A 26576-nucleotide genomic window follows, 5' to 3' on the forward strand; every position below is an offset into this window, starting at 1 on the left:
TTGGATAAATACTTGCATAGGGTTGTTGTGAAAATAAGAGTTGTTAACAAAATTTAACTGGGTAAAAATCTAATTGGTTATATTCAATAATTCATGAATCAGGCAATATCCCATCTAGCAAACAGAAAGGAGCTCCAAGGAGCTGTACAAAAGGAAAGGCTTTTATAAGCAGAAGGGGGCAGGAAAAGAAAGTTTCTGGTAAAGAGTGAATTGTTTCAGGCAAGGCAGTTTCCTTTCAGGTCAGAAGGGGTCTATGTTGAGGAATACCTTTCTAGTGCTGATCAGGAAATTACAGATTGACTGGTTAAGAGTTACATTCCTGGGAGAGGCTGAAACTATTAATATCAGTTTGGTGATGTGGGCTTAGCACAAGTGACTCCATTTGGGGCTTGTTTCTTTTTTAAGATCGAAGAAGCTCATCAGAACTGTGTTTAATAAGACATTCACAGAAAAATATATCATGAGTTAGAAAATGATACAAGAAATGTTTCCTCAGAGCAGTATTTGCATAAATACTGGCATAAAAAAATTAATGCTTAGCTATACTTGTTTTTAAAGATGTTATAAAATTCTGAAGGATTCATAAATACTACAACTACATTATGTGTAACATATGTGTTTTTGGTGCTTATCCCTATGTATTTTTCTCAGTAACATATGGTATAGCTCCTTAGCCTGTAAACTACAATAGTGCATTTTTGTCTTGGTGTAATTTATCTTCATTTACAGAACTATAGCAAGGATCAAAGCACATACAGGTGTTTCATATTGAATAAAATTACAATAAAGTTGATTCCAATATATAGCAGCCCTATTTTTTAGGGCTCTGGTTGAAGAAAGATGTGGAAAGCATTTGAATGAACGACTCTTTCTTTCGGTATTACTACATGTTTTAGGTTAGACTCTGGGCAAAATCCTTCATTGCCTTTTGTGAATACTCACTTTTTGTAGCTATATGAATTCTTTGAATTCACTTAAGAATGATGGTACACTATGAGGGACACTGGCTGTACAACATGCATGCCCTACCTATGAGACTATACCATCTTAGAGAGTGAACCATTATTTTAAGTCCTCCTACAGAAAGCATGTTGTTCATCTGTGGGGGTCCTTGCTGCAGGCACGTTACATATACACTGATGAATCAAATGAGATGACTTCATGCTCTTAACTGTTATTTTTGAAAATCATAATGTACTCATTAAGCAATTAATTTCTTCATGTGTTTTCCTCAGAACTAAATAGTAAGTTGTTTTTGAATTTAGACATTAAAAAAAAATCAAGATATTTGCACAAAAATATAAACATTTAGAATGAAAGCATTCTCCAGAAATACTGCCTAATTTCATATAGTATGCTGACAAACCTTAGCAGTGGCTCACTTAGCTCCGTGTCTTCTAAGAAGATGCCCCTGAATTCCCTAGGCTGGGTTAGATCTTTATATGTATTCTTTCATCCTGTATTATGTTGTAATTACCTGTTTATGTGTCTTCCTGTTACACCCTTTGCTCTGTGGAAAACACTATCTTATCTAATTTTATATGCCTAGTTCAGGGATCAGTACTTTAAACCAAGGCATTTACAAGAATAGAAAAACAATGACAAAATTTCTAAAAATGAATCCCATCATCTTTGTTTTGCTGCTGGTGCCCTTTCAAAGGCTAGAATTTGGCCCAGTTCTTATGTTTGTTTTGGGGAGAATATTGACCCATTTCCAAGAATGTTCTACCTGACCCTTGCTATTTCAGAATTCTACTGAACTGGTTCCAGGTACATACATCTAGCCTAACCTAGAGGAAATGTTTCATCCTGTTAGCTTTGTGTTCCGTGCCTTCCTGAAGAAAGAACTATACTTAGCGCTGGATTGGGAGCTCCTCCAGGGCAAAAGCCATGGTATTCAAATGAAAGTTTCTTGGTTCAGACTTGGATGGCCATCAAGTAGGCAGTTCGGTAAACTTTTGTAGTTCTCAACTAGGTGCAGCACCATAGGTGCTTTTGTGTTACTAACAGAGCCAGACACTAAGACAAGCTCTAAATCCTCAAAAATAAATCATTCTGAACCATCTTGGCTCATCCTTAAAGTACTAAGCTGTTTGTGTTATTCACCGTGCAGGAGCTTTCATTCATTTTAAATTCTCACAATCCCCTTTTCTCTCTCTACAGTTTGTCACTTTTGAATGATAGCTAAATCCTAGTGGAATTAGTTTATCCCATCGGAGTCCCATGGAGCCTAAGTTTATGGTAATGTTATTACTGAGTTATTTTCACAATCTTTTTATTTTAAAAAATCGAGATGTTATCCACAAAGTGGAAGGCTCGATGAATTTTACATATATATATATGTATATGTGTAACTACCACCACCCAGGTCGAGACGGAGCCTTTCGAGCTCCCATTAGGTTCCCTGTGCCCCTTCCATTCCCCCACCAGAGGTAGCCATTAATCTAAATTCTCTCACCATTTATAAGTTTTGTACGAAATTATTCTGGAAGGAGTGGAAAGTGGAATGATTTGCTCACAGACCCGTAAGGCTGGACAAGATTCACGCACAGCTCCCTCCTTAAAGGGCATCCCTCTCAGGTTCCAGTGGACCAAGGAGCGACCCGCTCCGCTCTCGCAGTTCCGAACCAGCCCCACCTGAAAGCGCGCTGGACCCCACGTAGGCAGTGCAGTAGCACGCCACAAAGGCTACCCGCGGTCTCCCACACCTGCCTCGCCGAATACTCCCCACCATTCCAGTCGACGCCCCTCCAGCAGCACCGGCAGCAGGACGTGGCACCGGCAACAGGGCGTGGCACCGGCAACAGGGCGTGGCACTGGGCGCGACCCGCTGGAACGCGAGCGGCCAGGGGAAGTGCTCCAGGGCTCGGGATGTGGCGCGCACGCCCATTGGCTGAACTTTCCTCTGCGGGCAGGCCGGCCGCGGAGCCCACCCCCCGGCCTTCTCTCGGCGCGCCCATTGGCCGTTCGTATTTCACCAGTGCCCTTCCCGCCCCCAACCCTCCCGGATGGAAACGGGATTCCGGGGTGGGAGGCCGAAGCGGAAAGGCGGGTGAGCGGTCTTCCTGATTAGGGGGGCGCGAGGCAGCCAATCAAGGCGAGATGTGGAGAAGAGGGGCCGCGTCAGCCAGTCACATCCCGCAGGCTGGGTTGGGCGGCTGACGCGAGTGCGGGCCGCAGCCAATGGGCGTGCCATTGCCGGTCCGCTTTTCCGCAGCCGGCCTGGGGCGGTGGGAAAGCGAGTGAGGAGAGCGCGACGACGGCGGCTGTGGTGGGTCCATCGCTGGACGGCTAAGGGGAAAGCCAGGCCTGAGCTTCTGCATCTAGGTTAGAGGCAGGCACGCCGGGTGGGAGAGGCCGGGCTCTCTCCCTACTCGCCTGGCCCGGGTCGCAGCTGCAGGCGTTGGGGCGGCAGGCCAGGCCGGGGCGGGGGGGCTACACCCGCTGCCCCGCCCACGCCCCCTCCGTCCCGCTCTTCCAGAGCTGGGGGTGCCTACTTCCGTAGGGGTGGTCTTTGCGCAGCTTGGCCGGGCCGCCGCCCTCCAGAGTGCGGGGACCGCAAACCCGGACTTAGGGAGGGGCCTGGTTTGCAGCCGCGGAGCCTGGGGGCGCCGCCTGGGGTGGGGAGGCCGCGTAGAGGTGGCGATGGTGGGGCGGGGTAGTTAACGGAGTACCAGGCTCGTGTGCTCTAAGGATGGTAGTAAAAGGCCTGTGATTGAACGATTCCGGGTGTGGGAGGAAGAAAGTGATGGGAAGAGGATGATGCTCAGGAAAGGCTGCCCGAGGAGAGGGTGCGGAGCTGTGGAGTGTTGTTGGCCCCTTGGAAGTAGGCATTGATAGAGGGCGGGGGAAAATCAGCTGTGCGTGAAAGGAGGACTGGCTTGGATTTTGAACGTTGAGATATCTAGACATATGGAGACACGTGGATCGAGTTAGAGGCACCTACTGAAACCGGAAGGTGACCGAGGAGGTTTTAGGTGAGGTGTGGATGGAGGCTGTTTAACTAGAAGGCATAAGGTAGCCAGTTAGGAGAAAGTATTCAAGGAACAAACAAGGGAGATTTATGTATGGTAGCGAAGGGTGTGGATCTTTTATGAGTAAGTAAGCAATAATAACTGTCGGTTTGGGCGGGGTCAGAAAAGCAGAATATCTCAGGAGTCAGCCAGGTTCACAGTGTTCATCGAGGGCCAAACACTCAGACTTGTTCATTCTCACTACTGTGTTCGACCTCCCTCCCCACGTCTTCTGCTGCCCCCGTGGCAGTTCACCTAATTGGTTTTGCCTCAGCAGCACACGCGCTCACCCCCTCAGAAGTAATGGCACAAGTATTGTTTGCTTTTGATTGGATGGCAGTGCTTGATTCTTTATATTAAGAAAAGAGAACGTGTTGGTTTAAGGCAACATCAGAAGATACTTTCAGAAAATCTGCCTTGCCAGAGGACCTTCTTAACTATCTTGTTGGGCATGTGTAATATAGCATAAAAATGATGCAAGATCCCTTACAGTAACACAAGTGAGAGTTGTAACATATAAACACAGTCCTGTTATTTTATAGAATCAAGTATTTTGATGTAGTAGAATTTGATTATTATGCTTGGCTGGGAAATTTTTCAGCCTTGGGAAGAGTTTTATAGCTAAATAGATTAAAAGTTCCTTTCATTTAGAGAAAGGACAGATGTGGTGTGTGTGCTATTGCCTTTCTGCTTCAAGCTTATGGAATTTTTATTTGTGGAATGTGAGACGGGGCTGGGGGCAGAGAAGAGGAAATAGAAAAAAAGTGGCCCACTACCAAATTTCCAGTGGTTTTAAATGGGAGGAGGTGATTGGTACTGAGGTATAATTATTGCTTGAGGATAGGACAGAAGATTGTAGAGAGTTTAGCACTTCTTGACAAAGTAGTATAGTGTCAAGGGCAGAAACCAAAGAGGACATTTATTGTATAGGATGTTTCCTTATTACCAGATCAACAAAGCATAATAGCTAATGGACCATTCTTTAGGATGTAGAAATAATTTTGTGGAAGTAATTTCTTGGTAAAGCTATTCACTGATCACATTTTACCTTAAGTATAACAATATGTAAGTGCTGAAGTGACTCAGAGTAGAGAAGTAATCCCAGTGGTGAGAAGTTAATCAGGGAAGGGTTCCGGAAGAAGTGAGTTTTGAGCCATTTTTGAACTACGAGTTGGGAAGTAGGTTATTGGAAGACATGGTTACATGGTTATAATGAGTGACAAATTAAAAATGGCTTTAAAGAAGAATTGAGATTTGAATAATGGCTTAAGGGTGTGGAAGTCAAGTAAGTCTGATATTGTAGCTTAGTTGATAAATAATGATTATGGTGGCTAAGAGAAGAACTGGAATAGTTGATAATGGTTTGGAGACGTGTAGTAAAGGAAAGTGCAAAAATATTTTTTGTTACGATAAGAGAATATGGTGAAAGTAAGTTGGATTATTGAGTGGTAGATTTGGTGTTCAACCATGTGTAATAATCAGAAACATTTTTGAGTCCTGTATTAGATTATGTTGATTATAGTATAATTTATTAGATGCTTTGTGCTGGACAATGTTTTGAGCTTTCCAAGCACCATCTTCCTTTGGTTATACCTATTTTATAGATGAGGGAACTGAGATTCAGAGATATTTAATTTGACCAAGGTCACACAGCTAGTAAAGTGGCAGGTCAGGATTGATTGGCAAAGTCAGTCAGTAAACATTAATTAAGCATCCATTTCATGCCAGGCACTGTTAAGTGCTAGAGATTCAAAGTAGATAAGCAAATCCAAAGGCCAGGCCTGAGCCATTTTTTTTGAGATTGTCATGATTAACAACAGAGTCAGATAAGAAAGAGAAAAAGATTAGTTGAAGAGACTTTTGTAGACACTGAGGAATATACTGTTTGGGGAAATTTAGGACAGAAAAAGTTCTCAAGAAAGAGAAAGTGGTCAGCAGCAAAATATATAGCTGAGAGAATCAGAAGAATAAAGATTGAGAAGAAACCATTGAGTTTAGTAAGGAAAAAAAGTAATGTGAATTTAGTCTCAAGAAAGCCAGAATGAAGATATTAAGATATAGGCTTATAGTTTAGAAATGTGTTAGTGGCAAGTGCTCTATACAAATTTAAAAGCTGGTATCATCACAGTTATGGTTAGATTCATAGGAAAGATGTTGTTATGTCCCTTTGTAATATTTTAATCTTTGGCTGGTAAGATCACGGTAGTTTTAAAATGCTTGTATTTTTTTAAGTTAAAAAATGAGCATTATTTATAATTAGTTGGGAAAAATCAACTGAAATGAGCTAATAGGGAATCTGTGGGTGGGCTAGACTGAGCTATGTTCAGGGTAGGAGAAAAAAGATGGTCTTATTTTTGTGCCTGCTGCATGTGAGCCACTTCGGTAGGCACATTTCTATCTTGGAAATGACTGGGTTGTTAACTGGTGGAAACATCCTGAATCTACATGTTGAAAGATGACATGTGCTTAATTTGAGGGATTAGCTACTGAAGCACCCAGAATCTTGGAGATATGGTCTTGGCTCTTCTGAACATTGTTTTCTTAGAGTTTAATAAATGAACTTAAGGTTAACAAGAACACAAACCACCCATATAACTGAGTCATCTTCACTGTGTCTTTTGGCCATATACTTTTCTCTCTTCCCATATGTTCTATAGTTCCCTTCTTCAGTGGGTTTATAATGGGCCTGGAGGCTCAGTTTAGTAAGACAGTATGAAAGTGCTGAATTTACATATAACTAACTGAAACTCTTTAGAATTTGTCATTGTTTTCTGTTCCCAATTTGAAGAATAGACAAATTTCAAAAAAGGAAACTTTTCCTAGCAAATAATTATTCCAAAGCAAACTTGTAGGATTTGCCCTAGGATCAGTATGCAATTATTCCAGTCCCTAAAGAATAGGTTCTGGTTTTTAGTTTAATTGCATTTGACTCATGGTAATTGTAGGAAGAAACTTAGTATTTCATCTAGGTACCGTACCGTTTCTCTTAAGTAAATTATCACATTTAATTCTCAGGCAATTCTCTAAGGCGAACATCCCATTTTACAGATAAAGAGAATGAGGCTCAGAGAAGAGAATAACTTCCCAAAGGGTAGAGAGCTAAGTGGCAGAGCTGAGTTTTAAACCTTGCTTTGTCAAACTCCAAAACACATGCATATAAGACAAATGGCAAGAAGGTCTTATTTATATTAACTACAATTGAAAAAAGTGCTACATAGCCTTTGGTATTTAGTAACTATTCGTTTTCTTAGAAGATGGGATTCTTGCTCTGTGTGTTTGTACCTTATAGCACTGACTCTTAAATGATAGTGATTTTTGTGTGTTTTATAGGATGTATTATATGATATTTAGAGGCATGTGTTTTCAAATTGTAGTATTTTTTGAAATGAAAATATATTTTATCATGCCATATGTATTTTAAATGTTTATGAAGTGGATACTCTGTCTTCAAGTTAAATGTGTCTCAGAATTGAGGAAGTGTGGCATATGCATATAGTCTTCATGTGTAACTGTCCTTGTGTGCATTTTCTTCCCAGCCTACCCCCTTTACTTAGCCTTAGTCTATTATGTTCTTTTTTAGTAAGGTATAATATAGAACAAGAATATATTAATAATAAAAGCAATTCTCTTTACTAATGAATATTATAGTGTAGAAGAAAATATTTTGATGTAGGAAATTTACATTGTGCTGTGAATCAGCAGATCTGAGTTTTAATTTTGGTTTTTGCTAGCAACTTGGTGTGTGACTTAGGCAAGTCAGTTCCCCTCTCTAAGCTTTAGTTTCATCTTTAAAAAAGAGTGGCGAGGGGAACTTTTGGACCTGTCTAGCTTGAACAAACTGTATGCCCTCTTTCTAATAAAAAATGTGTATGCCTTAGATTCCTTTCTTAGAAACTGTATTTATTGCTTTTTACTATATTTTCTTTCTCTTCATCTCCCTTTTCCTCCTCCCTGACCTTTTTTTCCCCCATAGATCTTTGAGGGTACTGTCTGATTCTTAATTTATTAAAGAGGATGAATTATTTTCAATAGCCTGCATTTACCAACGCAGTGTATCTCAGAAAGTAGGAACCTACTAAATAATGATTGAATATGTATATGTTTTATCTGAGTTAATAAAAGAATCATTTAAATAGAAAACCATCAAAAAGCTGTTGAAGTTTCATTGAAAGGTAGTTATGCCTAAGAATGAGATGTGTTTTGTAAATTTATCTGCTCTCTGCTGGGCAGATGTGCAAGAAGAATACTACTGGACCTGCTTTAAGAAGCTCTCTATTCTAGTAGGAGAGGCAAACTTTTAACTTTGTATTATGGGGAATTGCCTACATAAAAATACAATAATATATACATCACCAACTTTAACAGTTATCAGCTTGTGGTCAGTTTGTTTCATCTGTACCTCCACCCACTTCCCCCCTTTTTTATTCTGAAGCAAATCCCTGACATTTTTACCAGTCATTACCATGTAGCATGATAAGTGTAACAATAGATTTGGTAATCTAAGTGAAGTGGAAATATGTTCATATGTATTTTGAGATTTATGGATTACATTCTGCTGGGCAAGAGAAATTAGATATAGTAATCTACTGTAGGACAGGGATAATGTAATTGGGGAGACTGCATATATGTATATAAAACAATGCAGTGAGATGATATGCCGAAATTGGTTATAGAGATTCTAAGTGGGAAATGACATTATTTCTGAATGAAAGTAGGATTTAGACAGGAGAAAGAACATTTAGGGGTTGAGGTGAGGCTAACTTTAGCTTCATAGAATAAATTTATATCTAAATCCATATCTTTCTATATCTTTTAGATCCCTGCAAGATGTTATTGACATACTGTAGGTCTTACATTAATACTTGAAAGAAGCCAATTGCTGTCTTACAAATTAGGACACACTACTTTGTGACTGTATCGCTGTCCATGGTGAATTATTTGACACATTCCATTAAAAGCTTTCTAAATGTCTTAGTAGCACATGTATAAATGGGTCCATTTTGTCTAGAATGTGTGTGTGTCATCAGCTTTCAAGTATATCATTTTGAGATTTTAAATGGTGTCATGTGTGTGTGCGTGTTTGATTTAAATGTTAACCATTTGACAATTTTAGAATTACTTTGAAATATCTGGTTTACATCATTCTTGTCTTTTATGGAATTCTTGCCAGAAATGTTACTTGACAGTCACATGAGAAATCCTTGAATTTAAGGAACTTTTGCCATTATGTCTTATTATTTTAGAGTCTTAAATATTTTGAAGTAGTAACTGAAAATAAAACCTTAAAATATATTTCATAATGCAGAGGTTCTTAGTCAAAGGTCATGAACCTCTTTGAGTATCTCCTCAAAGCTTTCTGTTATCATCTCAGAAAAAATATACATACACACTTAGTTTTTCATATAATTTCAAGACGTTAATAAGACTTCCAGAACCTACTCAAATATCCTTGAGGGCCTATGGATTTTGGTTTAATAATCCACTCTTTAATATATAGGCAGAAAGCTTACTGCTGAAATTCAACTCATTTATTTCTGTGTGTAGTGCTCACCTTTTACAAACTTTTTATTGAGCGATAAAATTATAAAATTTATTATGTAAATGCATAATTAAAAAATACCAATTCTTAATTGGATTCTTGGGGGAAAACAAGCTATATCCAGTTTAATAAGTACGTAGGAATGATTTTACCAAAGAATTTGGAATAAGTGTATGGTACTTTATACAATGGCCTCTATTTTTCCTAAATTAACCAGAAGTAGAATATATAAATGTAAGAATGAATAAATGCTTAAATACCATTTTTTCAGAGGTAAAGAAAGAACTTTTTGACCTTACATAGTTAAGATCTGTGGAGGAAAGGTCTGTTAAAGTATTTTGAGGTTTATATTTGTATTAAAATAACTCCTGGGTGTGATACAGGGATTTAGAAACGTATATTGGGCTGACAGAGGATTGGTTCTCACTGGAGCCCTGAGAGCATGAGTTTATCTTCTATTTAGTTTCAGGGATGGTCCTAAAGAAGTTTCTTAGAAATATGTGCTTTTAAAAACTTGTGGATTGTACCTGAAATGTAATCAAAATAATGATTATTAGCATACGCAGAATCCTCAGGAGAGGGGAAGAGGTGAATTACCTGCTAATGGGACATTTGACTGCAGAGAGGTGCAGAGGCTGTTTAAAGATTAGTGAGTATTAGGTGTATTGCTTTAAAGTGATAACCTTTGTGACCTATTAGAGTTAATAATTCTCTGTGTATCTAATGTACTATTAGGAAACAGCTTACTTTAGTACATAGTAATAGATACATAGACTGAGAACTAGAAGATTTAATCATCAATGATTTGGCCTCTTCAATGAATTTGATGAATGATCAGAGCAGTTAATTGACTTGCCCAAGGTCAGGTGGTTAGTAGAAGTCCCAGCAGTGTAGTTATTCATTACCCTACCTGTTTGTTTTTTTTTATAAGTCTGTTTTGGTTATTTATTTTGGCTGTCTTTTTCCTTGCGGATCTCAGTTTATAGAAAAGGAAGTAACTTAATGCTAAGGTTTTTAGTGTTGTGACTCTGATTCTCAATTGATAAATTGACTAAGAATTCCCTGAATTTTGTACTGTAATGTTTTCGCTTTGCTATACACGTTTTCACTCCATCTTCACAATAAGCCGTGGCTACAGTATTCTTGGGGAGCTTAAGTCAGTTTCACAGCCGAAAACAGATACTAAGAATCCAAAGTCATCAAACACTTTCCCATGTTTTCTGTACCTTTCTGGCCTGATCCCTGCCTGATAATATTTAGTTGTAAGCTGTATCTATAAGCCTGACAAAGTTTAAAAGATAAGCCAGGAAACAAGTTTTGAGGAAGAGGGTTTGTTAGGAAATTTAGTCATTTAAAGACATTCCTGGAAGCTTCCCACCAAAAAGAGAGACTAGAGTAGTAAGGACCCTTAGAACAGTGACTCTCAAGCTGTTTTAATCCTGTTTTATTTTTTCCCCCCTCTTTAATTCCTCCCCCCGACTTCCACCCCGACCTATGGATGTTGCCATTTCCCCTTAAGAACTGGATCTCTGAAGGTTGGGCATCTCCTCCCATGTGCTCACTCGGAGTGTCCCCCAGGGCCTGGCGCACCCGGGGCCTGGCACTCCCGACATACTTGGGGGTGGTGAGGTGGGGTTTGGGGCGGGAGCCGGGCGCACCTGGAGTATGGTCTGTGGCTCCACCTGGGGTGTGAACTCATGTAAAGCAGACGTGCTAACCACTACACTACGTAGCCACCCTCTGTTTTAATCCTGTTTTAATGACCCAGCTAAAGGGGTCATTTCTTTAGTTCAATAATTCCTGCTTTCTAGTGGAATAATAACTAATTGTCAAAGTACAAGCATTTGTGGGGGGAGAGGGATTTTCTTCAGCAGTTAGGGATATGAATGGTTCCTAGTTGAATCACACACACAAAAATAGTACTTAAAGTCTAGACTAGTTAGAAAACTGTAGACCTCAAAATCCTAGTGATGCAACTTTGTAATGCATCCTGCAGTTTTAATTAGACAACTAAAAAACTAAAATGATAATGATGCTCAAATAATGTAGTTTTTGATTTTTAATTAAACAGTAAGAATAATGATAATTGAAATCCATGACCAGCTAAAGAGAACAGTGTTCCTCTTGAAAATTACAGAATTCAAGTTTTTGAGTCTGCATATGTGATAGGAGTTTTGCAGTGTTGTGGGTTGCAGCAACCAGAGTTATTAATTGTATATAAATCCAAGTCTTTGGTACATTCTAATAACACACTAAGTTTTGCAACTCTTAATAACTGACTTAATAGTTTATCCTTAAGTAGCCTTATGCATCAAAGAAAGGTCTTGCTTTCTAAATAATTCATAGCCCATGGGTGGTCTGGCCCATTTTTGAACAATCATTGCCTTAGAAGGTAATCCAGTGTATATTGGAATATTATATTTCACTTTTCTGAGTCTGAAAGTTGTAGGATAAAAATTTCAGGTCTTAGCATGAAAGGTTTTTATTAGGGTAAGGAGAGACTATAGTGTAATAGTTTGTCAAAAGAGTCACGTGTGACTTGTGGAAATTACTTTTTAAAAATTGTTTTTTCTAAAATGTCAATGAATACATGTTTTTGCAAGCAATGGAATAGTTTATTAACATCCTATGTGTTATCAAAAGCATGGCTCCTCTTCTATAGCCTTTAAGGTAGAGAAGTTACCCCACTAGTCTTGTATAGGCCTTAAGGACAGAAACAGAAACAAAGGAAAATGGATATTGCTGAAAAATTTGTTTTCTTGTCAGCAGATAATTTGAATGTTGTAGAATTGACATTTCCTCTCTTTAGAACTTGACTTCTTAAGTTGTCTTTGTGTTTGATTTTTTATATCACTCAAAGGAATTCTGAGAGTGTAATATTTTCCAGAATCATGAGGCCTTAGAGGCATTTTCAACTCTTGCCAAAGTACCCTGCTTACAGAGCAACATCAGTGAACAAAATACTTGTGTAGTGCCCTAAGGACTAATGAACCTGTTGAGATTCCTTACTATCAAGAAGTACCTTAGACATTGGGGAAAAGAGAATACGGAGAGTTGAATATTGGTATATCAGGGTCCGTGTAGGCAAACAGAGTGGCCATTATATCTGCTTCAGTGGTTGCTTACAGCAGGGTTGTACACTAGCATCTTTTATTGAAAAAAAAAATGTTAACCAAGATGCTACAGTTATTCTTTTGTTTGTGGAAAAATGCGTTATAAGCCTTAATTTTTGAAAAAGGAACCTTATCAGCTTGACTACAGTAAATAGTTTGTACATTTTGAGTTTTTACTTTGCCCCTTTGTTCCTTACAGCTTACTTTCAGAGGAAGTTTTCTTTTATGTTGAGTTTTAATCAAAACACTGAAGATTCCAGAGTTATTAAAATATAGTAGAAAAGATACTAGACCAGTGATTTCCAGTATGTCTCCAGATGGGAGTCTTATCAAAAATCGTAAAAGAAAGTGTATACCTATGAGGTGAGGCCTCTTCATAGTCTAATTAAAATGAGTTGGCTTGCTTTTGTCTAGAAGTCTGTCAACTCCAAGTGATAACGTACGGTTAGAAGTTCATGATTAAGCGAACGTGGGAAAATGAAAATATTTATTCAGTGACATTATTTGGTAGGCAAATACCCAAGTATGAGACTCATTGGGCTATATTTTTTAAAGGAGTTTTGGATGGCTAAAAATGTAAGGAACAACTTCTTGTTCTCTAGCCCCAGGAAGTAGGTCTAATGTGGACTGAAAGGTTGACAGTCTCAGCAGTAATAAGCAGTTAATTCACCATGCTCTTTGTGCCAGATTGTGTTTTTAAAGATTGTTGTAATAGTATCTCCCATCTCATAGGTTCTTTCACTGTAACCTTGACTCTTCTCTCATCTGGAGGTAGGGTTTATGTCCCCTCTCCTTGAATTTGGGCAGTCTTGTGAATTATTTATAACCAGTAGAATGTGGTAGAAATTATACTGTGTGACTTTCAAAGTAGGGTCAGAAAAGGTGAGAGAGCTTCTTTCTACTGAGCTCACTAGGATATTGGTCTTGCAGCCTTTAGCACCTTTGTAAGCAGTCTAGCCTGAGATTACCGTGCTGCAGAGAGGTCTAAAAACTACGTCATGTGGAAGAACTATCCAAAGAATCTTAAGATCAGGAGCTAGAAGCTGTTTGGCTAGAACTTCTTCGTTGAGCTCTTCTAAATTCCTAACTCACAAATATTGTGCAAGAGAATAAAATAATGATGATGATGATGATGATTATAATGATTATTATTGTTTTAAGACACTGAGTTTTAGAGTGATTTTGTTGCATAGCAATAGATATGTTCATGGACTTCTGCATTACAGTTATTAATTCCCATTTGTTAGAGATACCTAATCTCCATTTCACTTTTAGTGGAAAAACAAACAAAAGGTCAGGGGGGAAGAAGGAGGAAGCAGAGGTATATATGTAGGATCCCTTATTGGTCATTGTAGCTCAGTGCAGCTTCCTAGAGCATTTTCATATTTGTGTGATATTTACCATGTGCTTAGTCTCTATTCCCACCTCATCCCTCATATATAGCCTTTATAAATATAAATTTACAATTTATACAATTGTAAATAACACATTTTTATGTAGAGAATAATAATCGGGTTCTTTTAGACCTATACACAGTGTATAAACAGACGTTTATATCTTGCCACAGTATTGGGTTAGCTCTTGACCTCTTTAAATTCTGTTATTTTTCAAGATTTTTTATCAAGATTTTTTTGAACAGAATAGTGGTTTAGGGTTTCTGAGTCTGTGACTGGATTACATTCTGTGCTTTTATTCATTTGTAGCCTTTTCTCCAAAATAATATTGTCCAAGCCTTACCCCCTAAACATCCCAAGGGGCTTTCCTTTGAAAACAGAGATTTTTTTTTTTTTACACGCCTTGAAAAAGACTATAGGTCGTGTCTTCATTTTGCATGCAGTCTGTGGCGTATCTATGTTTCTGAATCCTGGCATTCATTTGTTGGTGTGTTTTTGAAGCTATTATCAGACAGGTATTTAGTGTTCATTTTACAGTGATATGCACAGTAATTCTAGTAGTGGTGAAATTATGGGCAATGAATTTTTAGACGGTACTGGTTTCCCATCAATGCTTTTCTCATTTGTAGTAATTTTCTGAATGTAGAATATTGGGAATTATTATTTAGAAATGGGGTTGGCAAATTATGGCCTGCAAACTGTCTTCCTGATCTTGTGAATAGTTTTTATTGGAACACAGCTGTGCCCATTCTATTACTTATGGCAGAATTGCATAGTTGCTAATAAGATTATTTGGCCCACAAAGCTGAAAATGTTTATTACCTGACCCTTTACAGAAATGTTTGCCAGCTCTTGGTTTAGATTTTGGAATTAATTCTCACCTTTTAAGGATAGTTGAAGTTTTTTTTTTTTTTCCTTTTCAGTCATGGAATCTAAGAACTATTAAAAGACCATTTAGCTCAACTTTCTATCTGCTGCTTGAATTTCGTTCAGTATTCCTGCTGAGTGGTCCTCCAGCTTAGAGGTGTAGAACAACGTTAGTTGTGGCGGTGCATTAGTTGTGGCTGTGTTAAACACAGAAGAATTGCCCCTGGTCGGGAGTCACTTAAACAGTGTGCCCTCCCCACTGTCTCCACTGGTAGGTTTTGACTTTGGGTTTGTTTATGTGCTGAAGGCACAGAGGAGCTAGTTTTTAATAGGAAGACAACTAAATGAACCTATAGCTGTAGGTGGTGGAAATTTTGTAGCAGTTAAAATATGGCACTAAGAATCCTTACAGGTTTTATTGTTTGTGTTTAATATATACTGATACAGAAAGAAACATACAGGTAGAGCTAAGTCTAGATTTCACTGTAGAATTGCTTTTGGTAGTTCTATGTACTTGACTGCTTGGTGAATATGGTGAATATGGTGAATATGGATCTCTTGGGAGGGGCATCTGATCCCAAGATTAACATTGTGAGGGGGGATGAATTTCTCATATTCCATTCAGGAAATCTGGCCTGTTGGAGTCCTGTTCATCAACAGTTTCATAGTTAAGTAATCATCTGATTTTCAATCTAATAGATTTTCCATCTAATACAGAAATGGGATGAAAATTTAAGTAATAAAGATTAGCAGAAGATACCCTTTTTTCTTAATAATGCTAGCTATTTGTTTTCACTTAAAAAAAAAGATTTGTTAATTTTTTTTCTAAAAACATGAAAATGGGTTTATAAATTGTTAGAAGACAAAAAGATAGTGGAGTCTAATTGAGAAGAAAATTTGTTCTTTTAAATATTTTTTGGTACCTTCTCATTTTTCTGTTTTACAAAAACAGTGGTTTTTAAAAATGTATAATACATGCATATAGTATGTAATTTAAAAATATACAAAAGGATATATAGTGAGAAGTAAATGCTCCTCATCCCTGTTCTCCAGTTATCCAGTTATCCCGATCCCAGAGGCAACCATCATTAGCAATTTTTTTGCCAGAAATAAACTTTGTATTTATAAGCATATGCATACTCTTTCGTTCCTTTTCCATAAAGTAGTATATCATACAGTATTACATATAGTAGTATATCATACAGTATTACATCTTAACTTTTAAAATTTATCAGGAATGCTATTTGTATAACAATATATGTCGAACCGCCTTATTTTTTAGATGAAGAGTATACTATTATAGGACAGTGTGCCCAATCCCCTATTGGTGGACATTAAGGTTTTTAGTCTTTTGCTATCAGTGTTGCAATGAATACATTATTTCACACACATGAAAGATGCGCTACAGGATAAATTTTTAGAAATAGAATTGCAAGGTCAAAGATAATGGTCATTTAAAATTTGATAGAAATTGCCAGATCCACCCTCCCATCCCCACAGAAATTGTACTAATTTATAGCCTTATCAGCAATATAATCGTCTCCGTTACCTGTGTATACTTTATCACTTTTTTTGGTCTTTGTAAGTCTCATAAGTGAAAAAATGAATCTTTTAGTTTTAATTTGCATATTTCTGAGTAATGTTGAGCATCTTTACAGATGATTAAGAGCCATTTATTTATTTATTTATTTTTTACTTTCCATTATATCTTTTGCTCATCTAATTAATTGTTGGTCTTTGATTTGATTGCAAATGCTCTTTATATGTTAATTGGCCCTTTCTCTTTGATATGATATACTTCCTTTTCTGGCCAATTGTAGCATTTTGGAACATTTAATTTTATATTAGAGACTGTGGTATGTAATGTAAAGGGGGTGTGTGTGTGTGCGTGTATGTATGTACGTGAAAGTGGGGAATATTCTTGATATCTTCTTTGTTCCTTTTCATTTTCTTGTTGAGAAAAACAGATTATTATAAATTATTAAGTAGTCTTGGTACTCAGGAATGCTGGGCCTCAGGGGTGAGCTAGCAGTGGGAGGGGTCTAGTAGAGTCTTACTATAACTCAAGTATGACCTGTTGAGTCAGAATCTGTTTAAATAAGGTCTCTCTGTCATTTGTGTGCACATTAAAGTTAAGGAGGTGCTGGTAGAGGGATTCACCTGGCCTGAAAGGCTGTAGCCTCCCAAAGAAGGTGTACAGATTACTATTTGGAGGATTGGGGAGGGGGGCTCATGAACTAGGTTCTCAGTTGGACTATAAAAATATTTGAGGTGTGGCTTTTTGTCCCTGAAGGAACTGGAGTAAGGGTCTATAGATATGGTTTTATTTATCATTAGAATGTTTCATTTGCATAGGGTTACTGAGGGTCCACAATTTATTAGAGTTTAAACAGAATTTCTAATTAGAGGCTTTAGGTTTAGGGACAGGTTCTGGGGAAAGGGAACTGGTGAGAGCTAGGCAGATTGTGAGTTTAGCCAGGAGGAATAGGGTTCAAGTCAGCATTTAAGGGTCCTGGGGACCAAGAATGTAACCCAGCAACTGGGACAGAAAGAAACTCAGGATCTTGGTCTAGGCCAGAGGTCCATAAACTTTTTCTGTGAAGCAACAGATAGTAAATATTTTAGACTTTGTGGGCCATAATGTCTCTTTTGTGACTACTCAACCCTGCTGTTATGGATAAAAGTGAAAAGAGCTCCCAGACCTAATTTCAGTGTGTGTGTGGAGGCTCCCCACACCACCAAGCAATACTTGGATGCCAGCGGGGTGTCCAAGTATTCAACTCAATTCTGGCACTACTCAGAGGTAGCATCAGATTCCACAGATAAAGGGCTCAGTCCCACAGGACCGCCCTCCACTTCAGACACTTGCTTGTTGCAAGCCCAGGCTGTATCTGTGCTTCTGACCGTACCAACTACAGACAGATTTGATGTTCCAAAGACACTCTCCAACTCAGGATGCAAACTGTAAGTCCTGGTTGTTTCCTGTACTTTGGACCCGACTGGCTCTAAATCAGAGATTCCTACAACCTTCTCCTTGAGTTCAATTAATTTGCTAGAAGGCTCACAGAACTCAATACCTATTTACTCACTAGATTACTGATTTATTACAAAGGATATTAAAGAATATGAATCAGTAGCCAGATGAAGAGAAACAGAGGGCTAGGCCCCAAACAAATAAGCTTCTGTCCTTGTAGGGCTTGGAGCCAGCGTGGTGGCACAGGGAAGAGGTCTGGTTCCCCAACAGGGAAGTGCTCTAAAAAAGGGTGGATCAGCTGTCCTTTGGTTTTCTTATGGAGGCTTCATTATGTGGTCATGATTGACTAAGTTATTGGCTGTTGGAGAGTAATTTAACCTCTAGCCTCTCTCCCTTCCTGGGCTATCAGGGTGGGAGAAAATGTTCCAGCCCTCTAACCACATAATTGGCTTCTGTAGGCAACTAATCCCCACCCTTGGGTGGGGTTGAAAATTTCACCTCATCACTTAAGAAATTTCAAGGGTTTTAGGAGCTGTGAGCCAGGAATGGGGGAATACCAAATAATATTTCTTTTAAATTACAGTACCACAAAAAGCAAGTATGTATAATCACAGGGCTTTGTTTGCTGTATTCTAATAAAAATTTACTTATTAAAACGGGATAGGAGAGATTTTGCTCTGGGGTGATAGTTTGCCACCCTCTGGTGTAGACTTCTACTATGAGAACTAAAGTAAGGAAATAAACTGCAGCTTTCAGAGCAGATAGATGCCTCAGAAGCTTGTCTGCTGTATAATAGATCCAGATTTGAGGCAATAGATTGTTCTATACTCCTCACATTGCTGGTGAAATCGGACCTTGTAAAGCTCTGCCAGGTCTTTTCTCCTTAGGCAGTTCTTTATTACCTGAGCTGGACAGTTTCTAGGTTCTAAAGGTTAGGTCTAAAGACTGTTTTTTGATCCTGTTGTGTTGTTTCTTCCATTTTATCTTGAAAATGGGTTAGGCAGTTTTTCTCAAAGTTTGGTTTTCAGCAGCCTGCCTTAAATCAACTGATTTTTTAAGTTTGGAGATGGAAACTATTGTAGAACTATTTAAAACTTATGGTGAGGTTGCATCTGGATTCTTTGGCTAAAATTTGAGAATTCTTTCAGTCTCATGGCTGTATAGAATTTTTTTAAAAGAATATGCTGGTATTTATCCATTTTACTGTTGATGGATATTTGAACTTTTTCCACTTTTAGGGCGTTGCAAATAATACTTACATGAATTATCTTGTTCTTCACATCTTCTGGTGTTCCTTAGTAAATATTACCGAACAGTTTTCCAACAAATTGTACCCATTTCCACTGTACTAGTAGTGTTAGGAGAGCTCCAGTTGTTCTACACCACCATCTACAAGCTTGAGAACCCGCAGGGTATAGTGTAGTTCTTAGTAAAGCTGCTTTGAGACTATAGACAATTTCCTACCTTAGGAAGCATTCAAAGGCTTGTTAACCATTCCTTCAACCAGTTAGTAGGTATGGCTTGTCATTTGTTTTGGCAAAGCCCTTGGAGGCTTGGCTCAGTCCTACTTCTCTTTTATCTGTAACACCCATGCTGGATGCTCGTCTTTGCAGATATGGGTACTAAGCCTGGGAGCCAAAGCTTGTACAGGAAGTAAGATTGTTATGAGCGGCTCTGTTCTGTGAGCAATCGTTTAATTACCTTGATTTCCCTATACCTTAATTCAACTTAATACGAGTTTGTTGATTTCCATTTAGGGGGTTAGGACAGTTCTTGCCTCCTTTTAGTCCTTTCAATGCTTGTTTTGCTTGGAATGTTACGACTGCTATGGCTTCTTTATCAAATTGGTCTCATCTGTTTATTTTAGGAATTCTTCCCCTCCTCTCCCTCTTTCCCTTCCTCATTCCCTCCTTCCCTCCCTTCCTCTGTCCCTTCCTCTTTTCCTTTTTTCCATCTTGATTATTGATGGGTTTCTTATTTTCAGATTGTCATAAATTGTGAAAAATTTGGACATAAAACACATGTATCTTACTCTCTAGCTTAAATAAAACGTAAATACAATTGCAGCTTCTTATTTTCTCTGATTGTATTGTACTCTCTCTTATGCATCTATTAATATTATTGGGTGTGCATTTCTAAACAATAAAGAACATTGTTTTGAGTGTTTGAGCATTGTGTAGTGACATACTGCATGAATCCTTTTGCATCTTGTTTTTTTCCATTCATCATGGTTCTTTTGTTCATGCTCTCAGTATACTATCTTTTCTGCTGTTTCAGTGGAATTTGGGTATGGAGGATAAGTCAGCCCACGTATTTCTTAGTATGGTTTTTTTGAAAGGGAGATTTAAGCACCTTTTAGATATATTGTCACTACCAACATGTAGGAGAAAAAACTTGGAGTTACCTCTTGTTTCAGCTGGTGATAGGTAAATATGACACCTCACCATGATTATACAAGCTAGGGAACTGAGTCTTGCTGCTGACCTCTATTTGGTGTTATAAATCCTTTCAGAGACAGACACCATTCATTCGTGGTTAGGGTTCAACTGAAGTTTAAACGAAGGTTTGAATTCTTGTTGGAAGGACTTTACAGGCCATTTAGTACAGACTGTGCTAAAGAAACCCAGGCCCAGAGAAGGTGAGTGACTCGTTTGAGGTGATCCAGAGGAAAACATAGGGATTAAAAGCTGTTGTTGTAGATCCTTATTCTTTCTGCCTTATTACAATGAACCAGACATTAGTCTATTTTTGTTAACATTCAACTTTGATTTTTGCCTGTTCTTCAAATACTTATCTGAATGCCAAGAGATTTAGTACATATGAACATAAATCTTTGAATTGATGCTTATTTGTTGTGTTTTCTTTAGGATCAGAATGGTTTCAATCCCAGAATACTATGAAGGCAAGAATGTTCTTCTCACTGGAGCTACTGGTTTCCTAGGGAAGGTACTTCTGGAAAAGTTGCTGAGGTCTTGTCCTAAAGTGAATTTAGTGTATGTTCTGGTGAGGCAGAAAGCTGGACAGACACCCCAAGAGCGAGTAGAAGAAGTCATTAGTGGCAAGGTAAGTGTGGAAAATAATCATTTGGAGGAGAGAAAAAAGTGTAGTGTTTGTGTGTATAATTATTATAATCACCAACAGCTTAATATATTTCTTCAGTGTCCTGAAAAAAATTAATAAAAACTACCCTATAGAATGGCAGTAAACTGGATATGACTTGTGATCCTTAGGAGAAAAAAAGCCTTTTCTTTGTGATGGGCAAAAATTGTCTAACAAATTCTTAATTACCTTTGTGGTAGATATTTATTTGTTTTTAGAATATTTGAGGCAGGTTATTTATATTTACTAGATATTTTAAGTAGTCTTCAGAATAATATTAATTAAGAGGTAGTTTCAAACGACCTCTTATTCTGTGAGACACCATGCTTTCATAACACTTAAAAATTTGTAAGCACTAATTGCTCTTCACAATAGTATTAGAGGGTAGGAAAGTCACATATTCCCATTTGACAAATAAGAACATGGTGGCAATTAGAGAATACAGAAATATGTCATATTTTTAAACGTGAGGAAAATATTGCTAAGAAAAAATGCAAATGAACTGGGGTAAAATTATTTCACAAAGGATTAAAGAAGTACAAATTAGTAGTTCATAGGTGGTCACGGGAATGGGGAGCACGGCATAGGGAATGCAGATAACATTAATATATTGGCTTGGTGGAAAACCAGAGGAGAGAAGGAGCAATTAAGGGGATTGTTTTATAAACTATATAAATGTCTAACCAATGTACTGTGTACTTGAAACTAATTAAAATAAATAAATTAATTTAAAAAGTTATTTCACAGTCATAAGCTTTCGAATTCTTTCAAAATGAATGAATTTATCTGAAATTCATTGATGGTAAGTTTAGTATAGTGAGCTATGTAATTTTTTAGTTAAGTTAGATATGTGGTACCTTTTAACCTTCTAGAGCAGCTATGACTTATGTTTAAAAAAAAACAAAAACCGGAAACCTCTCAGTCTGAGCAGTCAAAGAATTGCCGAAAAGTGTCAAAAGATGATTAATTATAAATTAACAGCTCTCTAGAGTTGATAAATAATTAGACATGACTTGTTTTCTAGTCTTTGATCTTTCAGTAGAAATCCATAAAGTACTTAATAGTAACTAACGTTTATTGAGTACTTACCTTGTACCAGGCACGGTGTGCAAAGCACCGTATATGTATGTAATTATCACAGCTCTTTAAGTTAAGTGCTGATGTTAGTCCTATTTTACAAGGTCATAGATTTAGTGAGTGAGTATACCGATGTCTGAACTCTGACAGTCGAACCCAGAGCTCATACTTGGGTAGACGCAGTTGTTGATAAATCCCATTTTACAAATAGGAACAGTGAGTCTTAGGTTGTAATTTTATCTGAGGTTATGTAGCTGATAGTTGTTGGAGATAATGCAGCTGACTTGATAACAAATCCCTATTATCTTTCTACTTTATAGCATTACTTTCCCATTACATAAATAAATAAAGGAAAGATGGTGGAAGGCTTTATGGTACATTAGGAGAAGTAGTCTTTAGAGTTGGATAGCTTACTAGCTCCAACAGTTGTACTTGGTACACGCTGAGTGAAAGTAGCTTAATTTCCGAAAGCTAATGGCAGTTGGTGCCCAAGTTGACAAAAATTAGAAGAGAAGACGACAAGGAGTAGAAAAAAAGAGGGTGAAGGGCAGAGGATAACAGAGGTAACAACACAGCAGGAAGAAGAGTCAGGTTATGGGTTAGGGCAATAATGGGAAGCATAAGAATAAAAGAACAAAAATAATATTTAGCTTTGTCTCCATTCTTCACTTTATTAATTTTATTTGTTCTCATTTGAAAACTTTAAATAATCCTTCCTTCAACTGGAAAAGCGAATTTTCTCTGAATTACTTAAAAAAAAAAAAAGCTCCTTCTTTGAGAGCTACTGAGTGATAAGATAATTCACATAGCTAGTTACACTTGAGTAACATTATTCCCTTTGCCCCAAACTCTGCACTTGTGTTCCTCTCTCCCACCACAGATGTATTTTGGGTCCTGCTAAATACTCACTAGGGGCTATTAAGATTACTAGAGATATAGCAGTGAATAAAATGAAGTCCCAGCATTGGGGGAATTTACATTCTAGTTAGGGAGACAAGTTAACAAATATATAACATGTTGAATAGTGATTTATGCTGTGCAGAAAAGTAAAGCGGATAAAGGGGATTGAAAGTGATGCGGTGCTGCTTTATATATGATAGTCAGAAAAGTTCTCTGTGAGGTGACATTTGGGGAGAGACCTGAATGAAGTGAGGAAGAGTCCATGTGGGTATGTGGAGGAAGAGTGTTCAAGGCAGAGGCCACAGCAAGGGCAAAGGCTCTGAGTTAGGAACTGCCTGATAGGTGTAAAGTGCATCAGGACAAGCTGTGATTTTCGTTTTATGGGCTCCGTATAAAGCATGCATATGCTTTATACAATAAATATTAAGGGTATTCCCTACCAATACTCTTCCTCTCCCCAGGTGAGCTTTCTGCCTCCTAAAATACAATAAAATTGTTAGTTTATTATTCTTTTAAATTTTTGCTTGTTTGACTTGAAGAAGAGGGCTTCAGACTAATAAATGTTTATGCTTACATATGAGAAAAGTATAGCTGGTATTACCTTTAAACTCAGAGAATTATCACATGAACTTTTTAGGCTTCTTTTAAAAATAAGATGGGAGTTAATATTTCAGTATTTACCAACATAAAATAACTGTTTGAAGAATTTGCCATCTTAAAGTATGGTAGGTACAAAGTTCACTTTCAATTTTTTTCCCCAAGAAATGAGAAGATGGACTGAACTCTGTTCCATATGATTTTCAAATGAAAACTATTTGGTAGATTGGTATAAGGACTTTTTAAAAAAATATGGTATAATTTATAGCTTTTTCTAAGTCACTTAGAAATGGTAGATGGATTGCAGTTTATTGCAGACAGTTATCATTACCTTGTGGCTATACTTTTTCATATCTGCCAAATAGGTTAAAATGTTCTGTTTATTGAAAGCAGTGATTCTTAAACTTTTGCTCTCTGGATCCCTTTGCATTCTTAAAAATTACTGAGGACTTCAAAGAGGTTTTGTTTTTGCAAGGTTTTGCTTCAAATTATCTTACTGATAGTTATTAGAGTAAAAATTAAAATAGAAAAATTTAAAGCAGAGAGAATACAAGCACACATTTCATTAGCCAACAGGTGTCATCACACATGTAGCCTTTGGAAAGCTTCTCTCTACACTGTGAGAGAATGAAAGTGAAAGATGCATGTAATGACTTAGCATTAGCATGAAAAGAGTTTTGACCTTGCAAATTACCTAGAATAGTCTTGGGGACTCCTAGGATCCTTAGACCACACTTTGAGAACCACTGCTGATTAAGAATGTGTAGTGTTGCTTAGACCAGGGGTCCCCAACTCCTGGGCTGTGGACTGGTACTGGTCCGTGGCCTGGTACTGGTCCGTGGCCTGTTAGGAACTGGGCCGCACAGCGGGAGCTGAGCAGCAGACCAGCTGAGCAAAGCTTCACCTGTATTTGCGGCTGCTCCCCAGCACTAGCATCACCACCTCAGCTCCACCTCAGATCATCAAGCATTAGATTCTCATAGGAGCACCAGTCCCTGGTGCCAGAGAAGTTGGAGACCGCTGCCTTAGACCATTTGAGAACATCCTGCTGGTACATTCTTTTGGATATATCTAATAAGGGCAAATGTTCATGCTTTAAGGAAAGAGTTGATTTTTACAGACATTCAAAATTAATTTGTACCCAAGCTTGGCAGTAAAGAAGTTGGGGTCAGAAACAAAAGCGATTTGAAAGCTATGAGCTCACATTTGGTACACATAAGGAATCTGACTCTGTAGGCATATCTCAAAAAGGAATTTCAATTATAGCATTTATTTTGGAATGAGAGTAATGCCTATTTGAATATATAAATTCTTTATAGGCCTGTTGAAAAGGCCAGAATAGTAGCAAACCTCTATACAGAGACCAACCAGACTTGACTTTGAATGAACTTCATCTACCTTATGGTAGTTCTTTGGATTGGAACTAATAGTTATGTCACATTAGCTTTTCTTGGACATCTTGCAGCAGATACTCCTCATCATGTTGCTTTTATTTTTATTTAACTGTGGATTGGAAGATTCTCAGTAATTTAGAAATTATGCCTGTACTTCTTAATTATTCAAGTTAGTCTGCATGTAGTGTCCCTTCACCCTTTATTCTTTTTATTTTATTCTTTGCTGAATCCTTTTGGAATCCTTTGCTTCCCTTAAAACCCATGAGAAGGGAGTTGTTGACGGGGCTATAAGATCACTAACTGGGCTTTTTTGAAGTAAAAATGCCTGCATGTGTGTGTGTTTTTTGTTTTTTTTTTGCCATCTCTGCCTTTTATTTACTCATATTGACATTTTATCATGAACCACTTGTAATCAGAATGCTTTAACCCCCCTTCCAACAACTTCCCTTCCCTTAGTAAGAGGTTATTCTTAGACATTTTTTATTTTTTTAGAAAACATTTATTGTGCCTGCTCAGTACTGGGTACTTGACTTGATGCAGGGGATTGAATTTAGAGATAAATAAGGTAGACTCCCTGCCCTAATGGAGCCTACAGTATAGAGAGATTTTAAGAGGAAGGAGGGAGGAAGAGAGAGTGTAGAGGTGCCAGGAGAGATTGGGTAGGAGCAGTTATTGAAGTTATTGTCTAGGTTGGAATTGAGGGCCTGAGTAAAATGTGAAAGATTTGGGCATCTCCTCTGGGGTCTCCAGGGCAGTGCTTCTAAAACTTTTCCACCACAGTAAGTCTAATCTGTAAAGAAAATGAATATCCTCTACTTAAAGCCTTTTGTGCTTTAGCGCAAACATATGGCCCTTATTTTCAATATAAAGATGCATTTTTCCTAAACATTTGTCTAAGTAAATATTTGACTTTAAGTAAACTCCATAAAATGATGTCATTTTATGTTATGCCTTTAATTCCCTCTAAGTAGAGATACATCCCTCTACTTAATCTTACGGCCACTCATCCCACATTATGTGTAGCATTGCTGGTGTAAATCATTAAAATGAGTGCTTTTTGTTAAGTGAATGTACAATTGAAGATAGTAGTAAGAAAGGTAGTAAGAAACTTATGGGTAAACCTACTATGATGTTGAAACAGGAATAATGAGCATAGAGAAGGAGCATATACCATAGTGGACGTTGTCTTATAGCAGTTAATATTTCTCAATTTCAGCACTTTTGACATTTTGGGCCAGATAATTCTGTCCTGGGGAGCTGTCCTGTGCCTTGTAGGGTGATCAACAACATTCCTGATCTCTGTCCACTAGATGCCAGCTACTCCCCTCACCTTCCCAGTGTGACACCAAAAATGTCTCTAGACATCACTAAATGTTACCTGTGGACAAAAATTGCCCCAAATTGAGGACCACTGATTTACAGGAATGTCTCTGGGAAAAGAAACGCCATTGGATGGTGAGGATTGAATTAAAATGGTTGACTATGAAATAAATTCTGGAAAGGGAATAAAGTGGGTATTAGTGAACTTAATAAAGTAGGAATTAATTGGGGTACCAGTGGGGGAAAATGGTATTGAATAAAGAGATGGTGGCTAGAGAAAGGAAGAGTA

The 26576-nt window shown here is 37.8% G+C and overlaps 1 protein-coding gene across 1 annotated transcript in view; it reads left to right on the forward strand.

The window, feature by feature from the left end:
- The first annotated feature begins 3030 nt into the window (after nt 1-3030).
- Nucleotides 3031-26576, forward strand: part of FAR1 (fatty acyl-CoA reductase 1) — a 53931-nt gene continuing 30385 nt past the window's right edge. The window contains exons 1-3 of the mRNA XM_023519921.1: nt 3031-3052; nt 20768-20963; nt 22141-22148. Coding sequence (XP_023375689.1) covers nt 20775-20963; nt 22141-22148 — 197 coding nt within the window. The 5' untranslated portion in view covers nt 3031-3052; nt 20768-20774. The remainder of the gene's footprint in view (nt 3053-20767; nt 20964-22140; nt 22149-26576) is intronic.

This window comes from Pteropus vampyrus, unplaced genomic scaffold (assembly GCF_000151845.1).
Source record: "Pteropus vampyrus isolate Shadow unplaced genomic scaffold, Pvam_2.0 Scaffold240, whole genome shotgun sequence".
Taxonomy (NCBI): domain Eukaryota; kingdom Metazoa; phylum Chordata; class Mammalia; order Chiroptera; family Pteropodidae; genus Pteropus; species Pteropus vampyrus.